Source organism: Capricornis sumatraensis, chromosome 9, assembly GCF_032405125.1.
Source record: "Capricornis sumatraensis isolate serow.1 chromosome 9, serow.2, whole genome shotgun sequence".
Classification (NCBI taxonomy): domain Eukaryota; kingdom Metazoa; phylum Chordata; class Mammalia; order Artiodactyla; family Bovidae; genus Capricornis; species Capricornis sumatraensis.
In genome coordinates this window covers 3,158,196-3,179,765 of record NC_091077.1, presented here as the reverse complement: position 1 = coordinate 3,179,765, position 21,570 = coordinate 3,158,196, and the positions used below count along the sequence as shown (strand labels likewise).

Sequence of the window (21,570 nt, the reverse complement as noted above, 5' to 3'; positions counted from 1 at the left end):
GGCGGGCCGACGCACCGCTTCAGCGCCGAGATGTTCCTGTGAGGCCGCGGCGGCCTGGGCGGCGCTTTCTCCTCCAGGAAGCCCTCGCTGTCCAGCAGCTGCCGCACCGCCAGGTTGGCCAGCTGCTCCATGAGCTTGAAGGTCTCCCCGATGTTGAGGAACATGGAGAAGAAGAGCTCCTGGTCCCGCGTGTCCACGCGGATGCTCTCAGGGAAGAGCAGTGTGGCGTTCTTCTCCAGCCGCGTGACGTCCACCCACTGCACCACCAGGCTCACTGGACGCCGGGGGAAGGGGGGACAGACACGGCATGAGGGCAAGCCCGCTGCAGGGCCGGGCGGCCGGCTCCTGACTCCCCCACCCCCGCGCCCAGCCCGAGCGGCTGTGCCGGGCTGACCCAGCTCCCAGTCCCAAGAACCTCCTGGGTTTGCCCACACAATGGCTGAAGGATGGCATGAATGAACAAGCAGAGGTGAGCGAGCTGAGCCCCGGGACCTGAAAAGCCCCAGCTGGGGGGAGTGTCCCGCTCTGGGGGCAAGTCACAACATGGTGTGGGCGGCACAGAGAGGACACTGGCCCTGCCTCGTGAGCCGATGAGAAGGCGGGAGAGGCAGGTGAGGTTGGGACAAGCGTGTGCATGGCTGGGTGCTGGGCCCGGGAAACGGAACACAGAGAGCAGCTGAAGCCTTGGGGCCGCTTTCTGGGGGTGACTTGGCAGCAGAGGGAGCTGGCTGGGCATCTGCTGTTTGTCCTGAGGCCAGGGCTTCCTGGGCGGACGGCCCCGCAGCGGGCGGATGCAGAGGCGCACATCCAAGGCCCCATGGAACCTGCAGCCGCTCAGGGATGACAGGGGCGCTGGCATGTTCTGCGTGAAAGAGGGGAGGCCCTGTGCAGAAAGCCACCATGCGAAGAGCTGCGCTGGTTGACGCAGACACGACAGAGCCCCCAAGGGCCAGGTGATGTTTGGCTCACGTCTGGGCGTTCTGCTCATGGGTCACTGTCTTCTGGGGAGACTCTGGTGGTTGTGTGGGGACAGAACATCTCGGGGCTGAGGAGGCCGAGCCCTCAGGAAGTCTGGAAGTCGGGGGAGGAGGTGCACTTTCCAGGGGCGAGGCGGAGGGTGAGTGCAGAGGAGGATGCCAGCGCCAGCTGCAGGCTGGGCAGGGAGGTGGGGGTGACGCAGGGAGCCCCTGCCGCTGGCACTCACCCTCCTTGCCCAGCAGAAAGGAGTAGAAGCAGAGGTGGTTGACGGTCAGGTAGAGCCAGCCCTGCCGGGGCACACGGCCCTTCCAGTAGCTGCAGGAGTAGTAGTTGACCAGCTTCTCCCCCTCGGGCATCCCAAACTGCTTCCTCATTTTCAGCTCGGCCTCCTTGAACTTCCCAGGGTCCTCGTCTCCCTGGGGCTGCACATTCTTGTTCTCTTCTGCGATGATGCCCTGGAGGAGGACACGGGGAATCAGCCAGCGGCACTCAGGGCTCTTGGACACGGACCCAGGGCCACAAGCAGGGAGACCCGACAGCTGCTCTGGCCACACCGAGCAGGCGAGTTCCCCTAACTCCCCGAGCCTTCTCTCTACTAGTTCAGAGCAAAGACTTTCCAATTTACATTTTAGTTATTTTAATGTAATACCTGAAAAATATAATACATAAACATGGCAAAAAAAATGCAAACAGTAGAAAAGGGGGTTCAGTGAGAAGGCAGTCTCCATCTCCTCTGCTGCTGTAACCACTTTGCTGATTTTCTCCCAAACAGGCTGGCACTGACGCACCTTTAAGCAAATACACACGTCTGCTCTTTCCCTGCCTTCTTTGCCCAAATGGGATCTTGCTGTGGCACTATTCTATGAAGGGCATTCCTCATGCCAGTGTCCCAAAGGATGTTCTGTATCTGACACTCCCCCTTTCCCCATACCAGGTGGCTGCTGCCTCCAGCCCTTGCTCAAGGTCTTCGGGCCAGCTGCAGGGCCCATCCAGCTCAGGGCGTGTCAGTGTTGTGCCCCACCAACATCTTTAGTGGGCTCACGGTGCCCAGAGATATCCCCCTGGGCCACAGAGCCAAACCTCCTGGGGGTACAACAGGTTCTTAGTATATCTGGCTCAAAATGTACACGTAAATCTTCCAGGGGGTGTGACTACTCGATAAGCTAAAGGAATTCAAGGCAAGTGGTGTGGCCCAGACTGCCGCTTCCATGGAGCCTCCTGGCAGCCTCACGTCCCTGCCTCCACGAGTAGGAAAAGCAGCCAGGCGCTGGGGTGAGGACCCAAGAGCAGCACCTCCATTTCAGTACACACAGCACCACTGTGCCTGCAACCCCAGCCTCTCTCTCAAGCTTCCTGTCGACCTCCCCAGAGCACTGCTGTAGAAGCGAGCTCTGCATCTGAGCACCCTCCTCACTAACGAGGCCCCACCTTTGCTGCTGCTGCCCTCCAGCGTGCCTACCGGGAGGCTGGAGAAGGGGCCCCACCAGCGGGATGGTGAGCGCCAGACAGCCTATGGACCGTCACTGGCACCTTGGCCTTCAGGCCCCCTTCCTGGGTCTCAGCGGGTGCCCCCACTCCTTCAGCTGCACCTGGGAGATCCCCAAGCAGGGAGCAAAGGGGCTGACATGCTGCTTTGCATTTTTCTCTGCATTCCCACTGGTCTCTACTGGAGAACTGGTCCCCACCAAAGGAACGAACCGCCTGGCCCCCAGGACTCAGGTTTTGTTTGCTAGCTGACAGAAGTGCACTGTTAACGATCACTGGGTAGATTTTGAACGACTGATTTAAGTTCTTTAACAGTTTTAGGCATATTCAAGTTTTCTATTTCTTTGTCTCAGTTTCAGTTCTATTATGTGGCGGATCAGATAACAGCCCCCCTAAGGATGTTCCGCTGGAGAAAAGAATGGCAACCCACTCCAGTATTCCTGCCTGGAGACTCTCCATGGATAGAGGAGCCTGGTGGGCTACAGTCCATGGGGCTGCAGAATCGGACATGACTGAGAGACTAACACACTAAAGATGTTACATCCCAATTCCTGGAAGAGTTGAGAGAGCGGTACTAACTGATTAAACAAGTCAGTCAGGACGTCAGTGCTGCTGGCATTAGAAAGAAAGGTAAGGACCAAGAACTGCGAAATGCACGGCTCCTGCTGTCGCTATTTAGTTGCTCAGTCGTGTCCGACTCTTTGCAACCCCCTGGGCTGCAGCCTGCCAGGCTCCTCTGTCCATGGGATTTCCCAGGCAAGAGTCCTGGAGTGGGCTGCCATTCCCATCTCCAGGGATCTTCCCGACCCAGGGATTGAACCCGGGTTTCCTGTATTGGCAGGTGGATTCTTTACTGCTGAGTCAGCCAAGGGAAGCCCTACAAGGTTTCTAAGAGCTGGAAAAGGCAAGGAAGTGGATTCTCCCCTCGAAGCTTCCAAGAATTAGTCTTGCCAATTCCTTGATTTTAGCCTATGAGATTTCATCTCAGACTTCTGACACGCAGAACTGTAAGATAAGAAACTTGTGCTTACTTAAAATCAGTGTTTTAAGCGTTCGGCTGTCCTGGGCCTTCTTGCTCTTGGGCTTTTCTCCAGCTGCGGGGAGCGGGAGCCACTCTCCAGCTGTGGTGCTTGAGCCTCTCACTAAAGTGGCTCCTCTTGCTGCAGAGCACGAGCTCCAGAGCGCACGGGCGTCAGTAGCTGTGGCTTCCTGGCTCGAGAGCACAGGCTCAATAGTTGCGGCACACAATCCCAGACCAGGGGTTGAACCCGGGGATCCTGCGTCGGCAGGCGGATTCTTTACCGCTGGAAGCCCTAAGAACTTCTGCCGCTTTAAATCACTAAGTTTATGGTAACTTGGTACAATAGCAACTGGAAACTAAAACATTATTTTAATAGTGTCCATCTTGTCTTAATTCTTATAATTTATGGGTGTAAAGCTGTTTATGGCATTTTCTTTTTTTTTTAACTCTGCTTTTTAAAAATATTTCATTCCCAACATGGCTTGAGGTTTTTCTCTTTCGTCCTGTATCACTTTTGCCACAGGTTTGTTTCTGTTTAGGATCTGGTTTTTGATCTGTTGTTCTTCTGTATCATTTCTTTATTTTCCAAGAAATTAACTTCTCCCCTTTGTGACAGGCATACCCTGGAGATACTGCTGGTGTGGTTCTGAACCAGAGCAGTAAAGCACATATAAGCAAGTCATACAGCTGTTGTGGTTTCACAGTGCATATAGGAGTTCTGTCTACACTATACTGTAGTCTATTAAATATGTAATAGTATTATGTCTAAAAAATACAAGGTACCTATGTTAATCAATAAATACTTTACTGCTAGAAAATGCCAACTATAATCTGGTGAATAATAGAGTCTTCGGTGAATAGTAAATCTTTCTGTGATCATTGTATTTCCGTCTTTCTAATTTCCTGGTTTCTCTGGAATTCTAATTTACTGGACACTTGGCTCACTAATTCCCACCTTTCTTTTTTATCACATCATTATAAAACAGAAAACTTAAGGCTTTACATTTCCTTCTGTGTGCTGCTTTTACTACATCTCACCAGTTCTGATATACAGTAGTATGTCTATGAAGTCCAGTTCTCTCTCTTCTTTTTTGGCGGCACCATGCCTCTTGCGGGATCTTAGTTCTCCAACCAGAGGTGAAACCAGGGTCCCAGCAGTAAAAGTGCTGAGTCCTAACCACTGGCTTGCCAGGGAACTCCCTCAACATTTTCTCTTTTGTAAAACACAGTCTTTAATTAATTACTTATTTTCGGCTGCCCTGGGTTTTCGTTCTGTGTGGGGCAACCCCTCAGTCGTGCTGCGAGTACTGCTCGTTGCAGGGGCTCCTCTTGTTGGGGAGCACAGGCTCTAGGGTGGCTGGGCTCCAGCAGCTGCAGCTTGGAGGCTCCCTGGGCGCACTTTCGGGGTCTGGAGCACAGACTCACGGCTGCAGTGCATGGACTCAACTGCTCCGTGGCACGTGGACTGCTCCTGGCCCAGGGACCAGACCCGTGTCTGCTGCACTGGACCCTGCACCGCTGAGTCACGAGGGAAGCCCCCTCACCTCAACATCTCCTAATTTCCATTTTTAATTTGACTCAGCAAGAGCTTTGGTCTATTTTGTTGATGAGTTTGTTTGGGCTTGGCATAAGGGAAACGTTCCATAATGTTGCTGTTATTATTATTATTGGCCAGCTGCTCAGGAGGAGAGTGAAGACTTGCCTCTGCTCTCTTTGCCTAGTTTCCTGGAGCTAGAAAGGCAACACAGGTCCTATCCTAACTCACCCCAAGGCACACAGAGAACTGCTGAGGAGCTCTCGGTGCTCTCTGCCCGGGTCTAGGAAGCTCTGGCATTATGAAGTCACAAGGGCTTGCCCAAAGCAAGTTTGTATCATGAACTCTGACCTAGTAAGGGCCCTCTGAGGAATCTAACCCAAGGCAATAAACCACCAGAAAGAAAAAAAGGCAGATACACACACATACATTCTCAGATAAATGCTCATTATGCTAATTATTCCCTAAAGGGGAAACAATCTAAACAGTGCTGTGATAAGTTTTTACACATTCATAACTATTTCGCTACCTGTAAAATACTCCACGAAGACTATCACATATGACTGATCAAGTCCCCTGAATATAAGGTGCTCAGTACAGTCTTCATATAGAAAATAATAAGTGCTATGTTAGCAAGTAGGCTCACTCGCGATTAGCAAAGGAAAGAACAGCTGCTTTCCCTCTCAGCACGGGACCGGGAGGCACTGTGTCCTGACAGTGCTTCAGGGAACGTCCTCACACATATGCCATTCTGCACATATGAATACACTCAAGGGTGAATTCCAAGGAACGCAATTGCTGGGTCAAAATATCTGTGCATTTTGAAGTAGTGTTAGCTTTATGATAGAAAGATACTTCATATTATCCTGTCATTTCCATCTTCTTCCTCTGTTGGCCAAGGAACTAGACACAGAGCTGTATATCTGCATATTTGCTCTAACGCTCTCTAACGGAATGGGAGCTCCCAGCTGCGCTTAGTCAGACTCCGGTGGCTAGCCAGAAGATGCGGCCTGCATACAATGAGTGCAACTGCCCCTTTCAACACCAAGAGAACCGGACTGGGCACTTCACTCCGTCTCTGCTTCGTGGAGCAAAGAACTATATCATGGCGTCTGAAGTTTACAGAGGATGACGCAGGTGAATACTGCTAGCCCAAAGGAGGGAGTCAGAACCGGTATGGAGGGGGAGTCTTACGTGAATCTTGCCCTTGACGAAGGTGGTGATATCTTCCTCACTGTCAAAGATGGACAGCGTCTGGAGTAAGTTATTTTCCAGCCATTCCCAGTGTTTTGTGATCTCTTTTCGGGAAGAACCTAGGGGTGGTTTGGTGGAATAAAGAAAAGGAAAATCACAAAATCACCAGGCCTTAAACATAAACTCAGAGAGAGTTGAAAATGGGTGACCTAATTTGCTATACAATAAAGATTACTACCTTTCACCTGTCTACTCTTTCCATATATATGTGTGTGTGTGTGTATATATAGCAAAAGTCATAAATGGTCCTGATAAAAACACAAAATAAATTCAAATAGAGAGTCACAAAAAAAGTAAAGCTTCCATTGCCCTCTAACACCAAGAGCAAGAGTGACTGCGCGTTTCTTGTGTCCCAGAAATAGTTTATACATGTGCAGATTTGCTTACTTACTTTTTTTGAGACAAAAGGACTTAATGTGGTCTTCCACGTGTAGGTGACTAGCCAGACAGTCAGACTTGGTATAAGTGACTGCAGTTCTCCCAAGAATCTAGGCCTCCACAGACGGCAGCGGGAGCTTCCTGCAGGACTCCAGGTCCCTGGCTGGCTGGTCTCCTGCTGGGCCAGAGGCCTCCTCCCTCTCTCTGAGCCAGATGCCCCATCCAGGCCTCTGACTGTTCTTCCTCCTCCCCAGAGTTCACATCCCAGCTGGACCGTCTCTTCCAGGAACCCTTTGTTTCATCCCTGTTTGACTCTTTCAGTTGCTAGCTGGCCCCCAGGGTCTGCCTCACCTAGGAGGGCAGTCCCTGTCCTCCTTAGGAAGAGGGCCCCTCAAGGGCACTGCAGGCCCTGTGGAGATGGAAAAACTCAGAGGCAGCCCAGCGCCATCCCAAAGACCGAGGCAGCTGCTTTCTCCGCCTCTATCAGGGAACTGGGAAAAGGAGCCTCGGGAGAAGCAGAAGGATGAGGCGAGTCTCTTCCCCATCCCTCTGGCACCCTAGTTTTGGGGGCTTTCCATGTGTCTGGCAGGGGGTTTGCACTTAGGAACTCTTTTCCAAATGACTTCACACAAGAATAAGGAAAGGAGTGAAGGCTCTGCTTCCTTTCCAGTGTCCTGGGACAGTCTGCCGACTGCAGGCACCCAGAAGGCCCTGCTGTCTCTATGGCTGCAGGAAGGCCCACACACTCGGACGGGGGGTGGGCTGTAGCAGAGACGCGAGGTCCGCGTGACTGTGGGCGACAGACCTGATCCCTGGCTACCCCATCGTTTCCTGCCTGGCCACAACTCTTCCACCAGCTGAAGACCCCATCCTGGCTCCGTTCCGGCCAGGCCAAGCTGGTCCCTGTCATCTCCTCTGGCCCAGCTACCTGCTCAAGCTCTGTCTTCCAGAGTCACAGTCCAGCCTGTCTTGGTTAGGGCTGATTTCTTTTGTTTCTTTACATTTACCCAAGCAGTTCACCACCCTCACAAGCAACTGCATGGAAAGATCCTTTCCCATGGGTCTGTGGGAGACTGTCCATGTGAAGACGATTAAACCCAGAACCATACACTAACAGTGATAATCACGACGATAAGCATAACAACAGATGATTACTGCAAGAGATAACCATAAACAGAAGTTCCTAAATCATCCATGAATTTTTTTTTCATTTTTCTTTGCATATCTATTATGGCCTCCTTTCCCTAGTGCATAGAGGCCAAGGCCTAGTTGTTAGGAGAAGGGAGTTCTTTTTGCTTGCTTTTTTTGCTAAGAACCCATATTTGAATGTGAAGGTTGAATCTCGCGCACATGTTGCTGGCAATCTAAAACAAAGGAATCTTGTTCACTGTACCTGCGTGCATCTGCCTGCACTTTAATGATAAATATTTACATATATTCACATAAAAGAATTATTAATTAAAAGCAACTTGATCTTCATTTCAGTTCAGCTGCTCAGTCATGAGCGCACACCAGGCTTCCCTCTCCATTGCCAACTCCTGAAATTTGCTCAAACTCATGTCCGTTGAGTCAGTGATGCCATCCCACCATCTCATCCTCTGTTGTCCCCTTCTCCTCCTGCCTTCAATCTTTCCCAGCATCAAGGTCTTGTCCAACGAGTCAGTTCTTAGCATCAGGTAGCCAAAGTGTTTCCAATGAATATTCAGGACTGATTTCCTTTAGGAAATCATTTAGTACCAAGTAAATACTGAAACTATCTCTATGCTGGGTACTGGTAATAAAAAATATAATAGCTAATTAAATTTTACGTGCTATTTCTGTTTTTCCAGAACTTTTTATAAATTATCTTATTTGATTCTTAGAGCACCTTGGAAACAGGTACAGTTATTTTCATTTTATAGGATGAAGCGGAGGCACGGTTAGGTTGAGCATGTTGCCCAGAGTCACTTCGCTGGCAAGTGACCAACCATAATGCTAATCCAGGCTGCCTGCACCCTCACGGGGTTGCTGGTCTGGTGCGAGAGCAGCAAGCCTTCAGTGCAAAAGGGCTGCTGGGTCCAAGGGAGGGAGAGCAGCAAGCCTTCAGTGCAAAAGTGCTGCTGGGGACGCGGCAGGTCCAAGGGAGGGAGAAGCGGCATGTGGCTCTGGGGAGTCTGGGAAAGCGTCTATAGAGTGTGACATCTAGGCAGGTGCTCAACAGAGTGAGGGGAGGCAATGTGGATGCGGGGGGCGCTGTGGGCACCTCAGCCAGGGCAGCTGCGGTGAAGGACTTCAGGCCCTGCAAGTGGCTTGTCTGGCTGAAGGCCAGGTGTGAGCTGGGGGAGGAAGACAGAAATGGAGGCAAGCAGATCCTGAAAGTCCTTTGGTGGCGGTTTAGTTGCTAAGTTCTGTCCGACTCTTACAACCCATGGAGTGTAGCCTGCCAGGCTCCTCTGTCCATGGGATTCTATAGGCAAGAATACTGGACAGGGTTGCCATTTCCTTCTCTAGGAGATCTTTCTGACCCAGGAATCGAACCCGGGTCTCCTGCATTGTAGGCAGATTCTTTACCAACTGAGCCACGAGGGAAGCCCCTTGTAGCTCTCCCACCAGACCAGCAGCTCCTCGAGGGCATGAGCAGCCTAGATTAGCATTACAGTTTGGACACATTCCAGTGAGGTGGCTCCGGGCTACATGCTCATCCTAAGCTGAGGAATGCCTCAGCTTCACCCTATGAAGTGAAAATAACTGTACCTGTCTCTGAGGTGCTCTAAGAATCAAAAAGATAACTCATAAAAAGTTCTGGAAAAACAGAAATAGTACTTAAAATTTAAAGGGGAAAAGTCCTTTAATGGCAAGCTATGGAGTCAAGATTCAATGGGAGGCATCAGGAGGGGTCTGTCTTTGGAGAGCTGAAGAGCCGTGTGGGCAAAAACAGAGCGGCACAGGCAGGTGAGCACAGGGGCCTGGCCGGGGCAGGAGCTCCCCAGAGCAGCGCACCCCTCCCCGGGAGCTTCCAACAGGCCCCCAGAGCAACCGCACGCCTCTCTTCCCGCAGAGATGTGGCTCGCACTGCCACTGCCCCCCTCCATGCACTCTCTGCGAAGGAGGACCCTGAGACACAGATGGGCACCTCGAAGACCCATTTCAGCACGAAGCAGCTCCTTTGGGCCCAGGCACACATCAACTGCCCCGGGCGCCCCCACATAGGCAGCCTCGGGCTCCTGCAAGCGCCCCACTCAGGGTGCCCTGTACCCAATCCCAGCCCCCATGGCTGCAGTCCAGCTGCGAACACTCTCATCACCCCTTCTCAGGTCTCCAAGGAAAAACTTACCCTGGGGAGCAGTGACACCGGCTGCGAGCACAGACAGGCATGCAGCACGGGACACAGGTGCTCTGGGTCTGATCTAGGCTTCTGTGGGACTTCGGGCAAGTTTATTAACCCCTCTGGGCACAGTTTCCCCATCTTTAAAATAGGGGAAACCAACGTTCTCCCTTCTGGAGTTGTTGGGAGGTTCATATAACTGGCAGGCAGGCAGGCAGTGCTGTCTGAGGGCCAGCTATGACTGCTGTTCTATCCCAGGGACCTCAGCCAGGCTGGTTCCGCTGAAAGGGGACTTCCTCCTGGATTCTCAGGAGAGTGGCTGTTTCTGCTTAGGACAACTATGCTGATTCTCGTTATTCACAGTGGTTATGTTCTACAAAGTTTCCTAGAACACTGAATTTGCTGATACTGCTCCCAGGGGAGCTACAGGGCTAAGTTCCTATGAGCTTCCGGTCGCGACATTTTCATCAACTGATCCAAATACTACTTTGTCTTATGTCTTTCTGCTTAAAGCCATCTTATCTAATACATACTTTTAATACCCTAGGACTGAACTCATAGCCAGGGGCACTGTAACTCACGCCTGAAGGAAGCTCCTCTAACTCATATTTTCTCCCTAAGGCACATCGCAGCTTCTTGCCCTTAAAAGCACCGCATGCCACGTAGCACTTTAGCATTATACCTGGGCCGTTTTAAACAGCAGAGTCATCAACAGGTAACACAGAAACGTGAAGAGCACGGCGCTTAGATTTCTAAAAGGAGACGTGCTCATGGTTTGACTGCTGAAACAAGAAGGAAGAGAGGCGGCTTGCTCCACCTCAGCGGGGAGCCTGTGTGTCTGGTGATTCAAATACTTCACTGCTCTGCACACACACACTTCCACAGATGTCCAAAATCACCACAAGTATTGATTTTTGGGTTTACAGATAACTTTTACTGAGTAGGTGCATTAAAAAATTATGTAGTACATGAAAAATGATCAACAGTATCATCTTGTGAAAAGGTTAGCAGAACATGGACACTGCCCAAAAGCAAGCCCTTGGAAAGGCACAGGGCTTCGCGACACTCACCTCCACCTGCCCTGCATCCGTGCATAGCCATGTTGCCTTCCTAAGGTGGATGCTGGCCTGGCCTGTGCTGTCTGAATAAAGGGCAGCACCAGATTCTCGGTAGGCGGAGTCCCTCCCTCTCTGGGTCAGGCCCTGCCCAGCAACCCTGGTGATTCAAGGCACCTACCGCACGCCACTGTCCAGTAGACCTGCGAGTCCTGGGTCTGGTGGAGGATGCGGTAAGGGGCCACCCGGGCGCTGGAGTCCAGCACCACATCCAGGGTGCCCACAAGAAGACCTGGCAACAGGGCAGAGAGAGGGGAGGGTGAGGGAGGGCTGTGCTGGGAGCTGAGCTTGGCTGCAGGCAGCCACGAGGGGAGCACTGCCCCACAGCCCCAGCCCAGAGCGTGAAACACCGTGCATCATGAGTCCATTACATTGCTTCTTTTTCCTCAAAGGCCTTCAGCCAGTTTCTGATCCCTATCAAAAACCCCCTCCTACTTATTCCTGTTTATCCTCCTGACTCAGAAACACCTGTAGGCAGGGGCTGATTCAAGTTTTACAGGGCTCAAAGCTCACATAATCCAGGAGGCCCTCTTCAAGAAAAATGCAAAATCAGATTTGAAAACTAGCATTTGTCAGAACGAGGAAGTACAACAAACCAAAACAACAAGGACTTCCCTGGTGGTCTGGTGGCTAAGACTTTACACTCCCAACGCAGGGGTCCGGGTTCAGGGCCTGGGCAGGAAACCAGATTCCACATGTTGCAACTAAGACTCAGCACAACCAAACAAATAACTATTAAACAAAACAATACCACAAATATCACAAAATCCAGAAAAACAATGTGATTATTAACTGCCAGATACATTTCTTATGACATGTCTCTCTGACATTTCTGGCTGTATACTTTGATGTCTTTTTCATAAGACAATGATATTTAACATCATTTTCCACATCAACAACAGGAAGATAATGTAGCCTCAAAAGTCATGATGGAAAATAACAGGCAAATTTTTAGTATTGGCCAAATTGTCCCATTTTTTTTTTTTCATCTCTGAAGCATTTTAGGACATTTCGTTTTCCTTCTCATCACAATGTCATCAACATCACTATTTCCCCAATAAATCAGAGGAAATGTTTACATTTTGCAACTATTTGATTTATTCCTCTTCATTAATTGAATGATTCAGCTAAATGAAAGCCTATCCATTGTTCATATTTGAGGTTTGCTTATTGTTTATTTTTGGCTGCGCTGGGGCTTCATTGCTCTGTGTGGGCTACTCTCTAGCAGCTTCTCAGCGTGGCGATGACTCCCGTTGCAGAGCGCGGGCTCTAGGGTATGGACTCAGTTGCTCCATGGACTCTTCCTGGAGCAGGAGGGGGATAGAACATGTGTCCCCTGCATTTGCAGGCTGACTCTTTCTTGTTGCTCATAAGGAATATTGGACCTATAGTTTTCCTTTTTTAAAAACTAACTTTGTTTCTTTTTGGCTGCGCTGGGCCCTTTGTTGCCTTTCTCTAGCCGTGGTGAGTGGGCGCTGCTCTCCAGTTGTGCGGCAACAACTTCTTGCTGCAGTGGCGTCTCCTGCTCCAGAGCCCAGGCTCTAGGGCACACGGGCTTCAGCAGTCACGACACACAGGCTCAGGGGCTGCGACCTGCAGGCTCCAGAGCCCAGGCTCAACAGCTGCTCTGTAGCATGCGGGATCTTCCCGGGTCAGGGATTAAACCTGTATCTCCTGCACTGGCAGGCAGATTCTTTACCACTGAGTCACCAGGGGAACCCCAGCAGGTGGATTCTTAACCTCTGAACTACCACGGAAGTCTCTGTTTTTTCCTTTTAATAAAATGCTGCTTTTGGTATGCTCTGAAAATATTTTGTGACCATTTTCGTATTGATACCAGAATAATTACTATTGACTTTATTGCTTGACTTTAACACTTGTTTCATATTCCATTTTAATCTGCTTTTTCACCCTCCAGTCTAACAAAACAATCAGTTACAAAAGAAGGTAATTTTCACATACATCCAAGTCAGGAGTCTGTAATGTTTATTTTACTGAAATGTTCTAAAATGCCTCTGTAAATAGCAGTTTAAGTGGCATATTCAAGCCTTTTCAGTGTTTGGAATAAACTTTTTTTAACTGTTCATGTTGAGGTTTCGCTTCTGGTCCAGAAATTTTAATTCCTATATCGTTGGCATATCTATATTGCAAGACTTGAAATATAATGGCAGACCATGTCATCACAGTCATCAACGAAGAATCTAGGTTGGCATCTGTCTTAAGACAGATCGAATAAAACCACATTGTGAACTGTTTCTCCTGCAAGAAGAGTGTGTTCAGGAAACCATAAAGTCCATCATGGCACAGAGAAGACCACAGCAAAGGCCACGGCAGAACTGACCAAACATAGCTAAAGCAGAGAGTTCAAGGCATGGTCCCCAGGGGAGAACTGGAAAGCCTGCTTCAGGAGACATGGAGAGATGAGGGTGGTAGAAAGGGCCTTCTCTGCACAAGAAGGCAGAGCACAGAGGGACCCAGGCTCGCACTGGGACGACCTGTGGAAACGCAGAGCAAGAGCAAGCCCTGAGACTGAAATATGGGTATGCTGATGTACCTGAAGGTACTGGGCACCTGAGCAATTTCTACACAGGCTTCGAGGCGGACCACCGGTCAGTCTCTCCAGAGGGGCTGCTGCCTAACCTCCACTGAACAGCCTAGTCCAGGATGCAGGTCCGGCACTGGCTCCTGCCATTCCAGAGGCCTCTGGGAGGGGGCTCAAGGCACTGAAGACAACAGTCTTCCTGGTAACCGCACACACTTCCAGGTCAGGAGGTGGCCCAGGAGAGGCTGAAGGAAGCGTTCTCCCATGGAAAGCCTCCGTCTGCACCTGACAGGGCTATATTAGCTGCTAATATTTAACATTAGGACATTTCACAGAAAATTCTCTTGATAATTAGAAGACCCGGCAACACTGGGCCCGAGGTCCTCAATGGCAGCAATGGGCCGCCAGAGGTGCACGGGCACTGGTCTGGCTAAGACTGATCCAGGTCTGCTGCGGCAGTGCCTGGACTGTTGACAACACCTGTAGAAGGGGTGCCCAGGGGACATCCCTGGGAACCCAAATGCCACACACCCCAGGAGAGGCAGTCCTGCGTAGTGCCCAGACAGACGGGCAAAGAGGCACCCTGCCTAGGTCATCAGAACACATATATCGGTGATCCAGCTAAGCCTCGTTCTGCAGGTCTAACGCACCAAGAAGCGGGAAAGACGGATGAGGAGAAGCTGGAGAGATGGAAGCTGAGTCAGGCAGCAGCTGGGAGGAACTCTGATCTCACTAAAAAGGCAATTCTTCGGTGAGCGGGGAAAGGAGGAGAAGGAAAGGAATGCTTGTGTCCCTCGGCCCCTCCTGGGAGGCCCTGGAGGAAGCAGAGGCCCGGGAGATCCCGCGAACTCTCCGCCGTGAGATCCGTTCCGGGAAGCTGCACAAGCCTCCGCGGAGCCCCGGGAAGGTCCCGGGCACCGAATCCGGCAGGGGCCGCCGCCAGCCTTCTTCTGGCCTCCCCGCTTGGCCGCAGGCTCCCCGGCCGCCCCCCTGACGCGAGCGCAGATGTCTTCCTCGAGGCCCCAGCCCCGTCCTTTCCTGGCGCCTCCCCGGCCGGCCCCCACCGCCCGCCCGCGGCCCGCTTCCCGGCCTCCCGCCCCGCTCCCGCCCGGCTCCGCGCCTCCCGGCCCCGCCGCGCGCCGACGTGCGCGTCCGCAGCGACGCTCCGCGGCCCGGCCTGGCCGGCGCTGGCCGGCCGGCCCTCGCTTCCCGGCGCTCCTTCCTCGCCCGCCCCGCGGCGGCGCCCGCAGGCCCGGCCACCGCGCGCCTCTCACCCGTGAGGCCGCCGCCCTTGCCGTGGCCGCGGCGCCGCTGCAGCACGAAGAAGGGGTTGGCGCGCTCCGTCACCCACAGCGCGTTGGCCACCAGCACCTCCTCCGGGCCCAGCCACATCGCGGCGCCGCGCTCACCCGGCCGACGCGGGCCGGGCGGAAGCGCCGCCGCCGTCGCCTCGCGGAGCCGAGCGGGCGGGGCGGGGCGCGCGGGCCGGCGGCGCCCCCTGGCGGCCGCCGGGGCAGCGGGGCCTCGGGACTCGCAGCGCGTTCCGCTCTCCCCGCCCGCTCGCAGGACGGGTGAGCCCGGCCTTCTCCGCTTCCCTCTTGGCCATCTAGCCGCAGGCCTTCGCGCGGCCGGCTCATCGAGGAGCGGGTTCCGCCCCGGGGCCAATGGCCTGTGGCCGGAATGGTTGAGTTCACAGGTAGCAGGGCGCCCGGCGTTTTGTAAAAACCTGTCCATGGTTTGCAGGGAAAATGTAAAGGAATAGCCTTTGGAAATACATTTTTAGCTGACTGTTCAGAGCAGACCAGTGCCTGTTAACATTTGGAAAGGGTGGCTGGAAAAGTGTTAGTCTGTTGTGGTGACTCATTTTGACTCTTGGGCCTAAGACGAAGGGAACCTCAAGGAGTCCAGCACGGGTTGTTAGGAAGCCCTGAAGCCGGCGGGGTCCACAGAAACCAGTTCAGTCCCCTCACTTGATAGATGGGGTCACTGAGGCCGGGTGGGCTTGGGGTCGGGGGCAGCACCTGGCCTGGGGCCCCGGAGGCTTGTGCACAAGCTTGGGTAGGCAGCAGAGGGAGGCTGGGCATGTGCATCCCTGCTATCCCAGTGCTTGCCTGTAGGGTGGACTGCCTCACAGTCCAGAAGACTCTTAAGAGTACTGGAGTGGGTTGCCATTACCTTCTCCTTTGAGTGAAAGAGGGAGCTGTTAATGTCGCCTGGGGCAATAGGCATGAATCAAGATTTGTTGTTTGGTCACTTAGTCACTTCCGACCCTTGCGACCCCACGGACAGTAGCCTTCCAGGCTCCTCTGTCCATGGGATTTTCCAGGCAAGGATACTGGAAAGTGAAAGTGGCTTAGTCCTGTCCCCCTCTTTGCTACCCCATGAACTATATATAGTCCATGGAATTCTCCAGGCCAGAATACTGTAGTAGGTAGCCTTTCCCTTCTCCAGGGGAATCTTCCCAACCCAGGTCTACTCACATTGCAGGCGGATTCTTTACCAGCTCAGCCACAGGGAAGCCCAAGGCTACAGGAGTGGGTAGCCTATCCCTTCTCCAGCGGATCTTCCGGGTCTTCTTCTCTTCCCTTCTCCAGGATCGTCCCTTCCTGCCTTGCAAGCAGATTCTGTGGGTCTCTTGCCTTTAAGACAGGAGAATCTCCCTGCAAGGCAGAAGACCCCGGTTGGCAGATTCTGTGGGTCTCCTGCCTTTAAGGCAGGAGAATCTGCCTGCAAGGTGGAAGACCCCAGTTGGATTACCTGGGTCGGGAAGATCCGCTGGAGAAGGGATAGGCTACCCACTCCAGTAGTCTTGGGCTTCCCTGTGGCTGAGCTGGTAAAGAATCCGCCTGCAATGCGAGTAGACCTGGGTTTGATCCCTGGGTTGGAATGATTCCCCTGGAGAAGGGAAAGAATACTGGAGTGGGTAGCAATTCCCTTCTCCAGGGGCTCTTCCTGACCAGGGATCAAACCTGCCTTTCCTTCTTTGGCATGGGGATCTTTATCGCTGAGCCACCAGGGCTAAACGGGATGCAGGATCTGTCTGCTGGACTAGGCCGCCTGAGTCCTGCAGGAAGCCAGAGGGAAGGGGGCACTTTAGAATCATTCATAGAGGCTTAAGGTGGTTTTGAACTGGGTTTCTATCACTGGCATTTAAGAATCTAATATTAATATGAATAGATATAGGTATGGATAGGTAGTTTTATGGTTAACAGCCAGAGTGATTAAGTCTTCTGAAATATTGCTTGAGAATCTGAACCAACTTCCAGAATGCAGAGGCCTGTTTTAAGACCTTGGAAGCTTAAACTGATCTGTGTTGTACTTTCTGGAAAGTAATCTACCCTTAAGAATTTGGTAGTACAGTTGACCTTTGAACAACTAAGGTTTGACCTGCACTCGTCCACTTATATTCTCATTAAAAAATATATATATATATATATATATTTAAACACTACCAGTACTGTGTGATTGGTGGTTGGATGAATCCTCAGATGCAAAACTGTAGATAGAGGGGAACCTTGGAGAGAGCCATTAAGTTAGGCTCAGATTTTTCAGCTTCTCAAAGGGTAGGTGCCCTTAACTTGTGTTGTTCCGGGGTCAACTGTACTTGTTAACCCCTTGAGGGGAGGTAAAGGGTTATTTTGTGCCTTCCTTCCTCACACATTACTGGTGGGAAGGTGAAATGGTGCAGCTGCTTGAGTGTGCACCAGTATCACCTGGAGGGCTCGTTAAAGCAGATTGCTGGGCCCCCCCTCAGAGTATTTGCATTTCTAATAAGCTCCTAGGTGATTCTGATGCTGATAATCTGGAGACAACCTTTGGAGAACTATTCTTTATGAGAAGGAAAAAAAAATTTATTGAGCACTTAGAATGTGCTAAGCCTACTTCATTTTCCTCCCTTAATTTCAAAGATGGAATTCACATTCCCATAAACCTCACTGCTGTAAAATTCACAAGACAGTGATTAGTATATTCCCAAAGTTGTGTAACTGTAAACACTGTGAAGGAGGGAATCTGATGCCAGGAGGAAGGCAAAGCCCTGATGGGAACAGGCAGAGAGCACCGCACGCTAGGCTGGGAGGTAGCAGCAGAATTCCAGGATATTTTCATCATTTCAAAAAGAAACCTCTTAGGTCTTCGCAGTCATTCCTTATACCCCAACCCTTTCCACCCCCACCCCCAGAAATCAGTCTATCTGTATCCTTATAATTTTGCTTATTCTGGACACTTCATATTTTGGAGAGGGTGGCTGACAACGCGGTGTCAGCCAGGCTCTCCTGCCCCACTCTGTCACAGCCTCATACCTTATGTTCTGTGAACGATGATGCTGACCTGCACTGGGCCGGCACGCCTGCTTGGCCATGGGCCGCTTTTGTCCGTCGTAGTATATCAGTAGTCTTTGAAGACTCCGGGCTGCCGCTGCCTGGAGAGAATAAACATGCCTGCAGTCCCCGTGGCTCCTCGAGTCTTCTTCCGGCTTCCCCTGTTGTGCCGTATCTACCCTGGGTTCAGTGCCCAGTGTGAGTGGCAAGATACATATAAAAGAAGTCATACAGTTCATACAGCCTTTTGTGTTTTGCCTCTTTCACTTACTGTAATGTAGTCAATGTTCATCTGTGTTTTAGCATTCTTTTTTATGGCTGAATAATATTCCATTGCTTATATATACCACATTTCATTTAGCCATGTACCAGTTGATGGACATGTGAGTTATTTCCCCTTTTTGGCTGTTATGGATAACACTTTATGAACATCTGTGTGCAAGTTTCTGGGTGAACATGTTTTCCGTTCTCTTGGGTAGACCCATAAGAGTAGAATTGTTGGGCCATATGATAAAGCTATGTGTTTGAGGAACTGTAAACTGTTCTCCAAAGCAGTTGCACCATTTCACATTCCCACCAGTAATGTGTGAGTTGCACTTTCTCCATATCTAGTCAACACTTGTTACTATGTTTTTTATTATAGCCACCAAGTAGATATAAAGTAGTATCTCATGTGGTTTGGACTTGCATTTCCCTAGTGATTTTTGATATTAAGCATCTGTAGTACTCTTGCCTGGAAAATCCCATGGACGGAGGAGCTGGTAGGCTGCAGTCCATGGGATCGCTAAGAGTCAGACACGACCGAGCGGCTTCACTTTCACTTTTCACTTTCATGCACTGGAGAAGGAAATGGCAACCCACTCTAGTGTTCTTGCCTGGAGAATCCCAGGGACGACGGAGGAGCCTGGTGGGCTGCCGTCTATGGGGTCGCACAGAGTCGGACACAACTGAAGCAACTTAGCAGCAGCAGCAGCAGCAGCAGCAGCAGCAGGGAAAGAGCAAATTAGCCAAGATGGCTGTGGTCAGGTTCTCTCAGCCTGGCTCTCTCACTCTTGCCCCACGTTTTGTGATGATGATTATTATGTCACAGCTGAGATCGTTTATGCCACCGTGCAGGCATGTCGCGAGGTACTCGCTTGGCCGCAGGCTACTTTTGTTCTGTAAGCACGTATAAGCTCCGGCTGGAAAGCCCTTGTGGTTGTGTGCGGTCATGTCATGCCATGTCTGCTGCTACGGCTGCTGTGCCAGCCGGGAGAGAATGAACGCATCTGCAGTTCCTACAGCTCCCCGCACTTTCTTTCAGCCTCTTAGTTTGGGCCTTGCCTGCCGTGGGTTCAGCAACAGTGCACGCAGGGAGGTACGCTGAGAGAGCCTCTTTTCATGTACTTGATGGTCATTTGTATATCGTCTTTAGAGAAATGTCTATTCAGAGGCTTTGCCCATTTTAATATAACGTTGTCATTTTAATTGTTGAGCTGTAACTGGATATATGATCTTAAGCCTACTTCTTTCATTATTTTAAATCCAATCCTCACTCATTTACCCTATAAGATAGGTATTTTGAGGTCAGTATTAAAGAGATATGGAGAAGGCGATGGCACCTCACTCCAGTACTCTTGCCTGGAAAATCCCATGCGCGGAGGAGCCTGGTGGGCTTCAATCCACGGGGTCGCGAAGAGTCGGACACGACTGAGCGACTTCACTTTCACTTTCATGCATTGGAGAAGGAAATGGCAACCCACTCCAGTGTTCTTGCCTGGAGAATCCCAGGGGCGGGGGAGCCTGATGGGCTGCCGTCTCTGGGGTCGCACAGAGTCGGACACGACTGATGCGACTTAGCAGCAGCAGCAGCATTAAAGAGATAAAACTGAAATCCAGACAGGTGATTTGCCAGTTTCATACTAATAAGTGCAGAAGTAGTATTAACGCCCACGCCTTCCTGGTTCCAACTCTTTTCTACATGTATTGGACATTTGCTGTTTTTGCCCCAACCTCCATTTCTTCCTGTATAGCATCATGATTTTGCTGTAGCAACCACGTCTTTCAGCTCTCAGCTCCTGTCTTTCAGGGGAAGCTGAATGCACTCGTGGCGGCAAGAGCAGAGCCAGTTCTTGCCTTGGCTAAGGGCGCATTTTACCTCCGTGACCACAGGAGCTGGTCCGGTGATGGCCATGTGCTTCCACCCGAGCCAGTCAGGGTCGAGGAGATACCATTCTGGTCTCCTGGGGAGGCCAGCTCTTGTGCTGATGAGGCTATGACTAGCAGATGTGTCCTGGGGTCAGTATTTGAGGGCCCAGACATTCCATAAGTGATATATGCATACTCGTGGCATTTTAGCTTTTGGGAAACACCACACTATTTTTTTTTACTTATGCCAGTTTGGGTTGGGGTTTCAGTCATTTGCAACCAAGAGAGTCCTCACTGATACAGGTAACCACCAACAGTACTCCATGGGGCCAATGCATCTTTTTCAACAAGTTTTTATTGAAATGGTTATATTAGCAAATCCTGCACATACAGGTATACACTATTGGCATATAGGAATATACCATACAATTTCACTACTTAATTATACTTACATCAACTGTACGGACCTAGAAGTTGTGCTGCCCAGAACATTTTAAAGGTTGCCAAGAAATCAGCTCACATTGTATTTGCAGGTATCTGTGTTCTGGTCAAAGTGACCCTTCCTTATAGCGAGTCCCCAGATTAAGCTAATGATCAGTTTTACTTCTTGGATATTTGATATGTGTTTTTTCTGGTACAAGAGATCCGATGGCAAATTAAAGTCAGGTATACAGTCTCCCTTTCATCCCTCAAGGTGGGAAAATAAGTTGTTGGCTACATGTAGGTATATCCCAAGCCTCCCCCACCCCAAACTACCTGTGCTATAGTTAGAAAAATAGTTTTGTATGCCACCCTCTGAGATGTTGTGCATGGTTTGCAGAAACTTGGAGGAAGAGGCGCTGAGCTCTTTGAATGGCCAAAATATGAAAGCGCTAACTTTAACATGAGTATAAAAGCTACTGAAGGTAAAAAAAACAATTGTGATGTATGTGGCCTAGGACTTGGACCAATGTCTTCTCTTGTTTAGGAACAGGATTGTTCTATTAGATGATGGGGCTCCCCATATTCCAAATAGCATTTCCTAGCTTGGAGTCTTTTCCTGTTTTTATAATCACTGGGTCAAGTTTCCTTAGCTAGAGTCACTGCCACTCAGAAGTGGACCCTGCTTTCCATTCTCAGCCTAAGACTCCAGCTTCTGGCCCTAAGATTGGGCCAAGGGTGCCCCTCCTCCAACTCGGTCGGCAAGACAGGCCTGGGCTGCCAGGGAGTGAATGGACATGATACCCTCTCACTTCTCTCTAGGATGGCTCTGTCATCTCAGGCTGGGTACCTAGCAGAGGAGTCGGGACTCTGGCACTGGTCACACCCACTGACCTGGTCCTGTGGCATGCTGGTGGGCAGTAGGCAGTGAGTCTTTCTGCTTAGGAACAGCTTGCTCAGCTGGGAAAGAAATGGCCTGAGGTGTGATGGTTTACCTCTTCTGTTTCCACAGACATCTTGGCTCAGTGCTGCCCAGTCACTAGAAAACTCCTTTAACGTCAGATAGTGTAAATGCGTGTATGTGTGTGCATGC

General features: G+C 50.9%; 1 protein-coding gene across 3 annotated transcripts in view; it reads right to left on the bottom strand.

The window, feature by feature from the left end:
- Positions 1-15,017, bottom strand: part of TBC1D9B (TBC1 domain family member 9B) — a 40,514-nt gene extending 25,497 nt beyond the window's left edge. For all 3 annotated transcript variants that reach the window (XM_068979276.1, XM_068979274.1, XM_068979275.1), the window contains exons 1-5: positions 14,886-15,017; positions 11,191-11,301; positions 6,213-6,331; positions 1,205-1,433; positions 16-274 (exon numbers count right to left, since the gene is read on the bottom strand). In XM_068979276.1, coding sequence (XP_068835377.1) covers positions 16-274; positions 1,205-1,433; positions 6,213-6,331; positions 11,191-11,301; positions 14,886-15,003 — 836 coding nt within the window. In that variant the 5' untranslated portion in view covers positions 15,004-15,017. The remainder of the gene's footprint in view (positions 1-15; positions 275-1,204; positions 1,434-6,212; positions 6,332-11,190; positions 11,302-14,885) is intronic.
- Between the last annotated feature and the right edge of the window lie 6,553 nt (positions 15,018-21,570).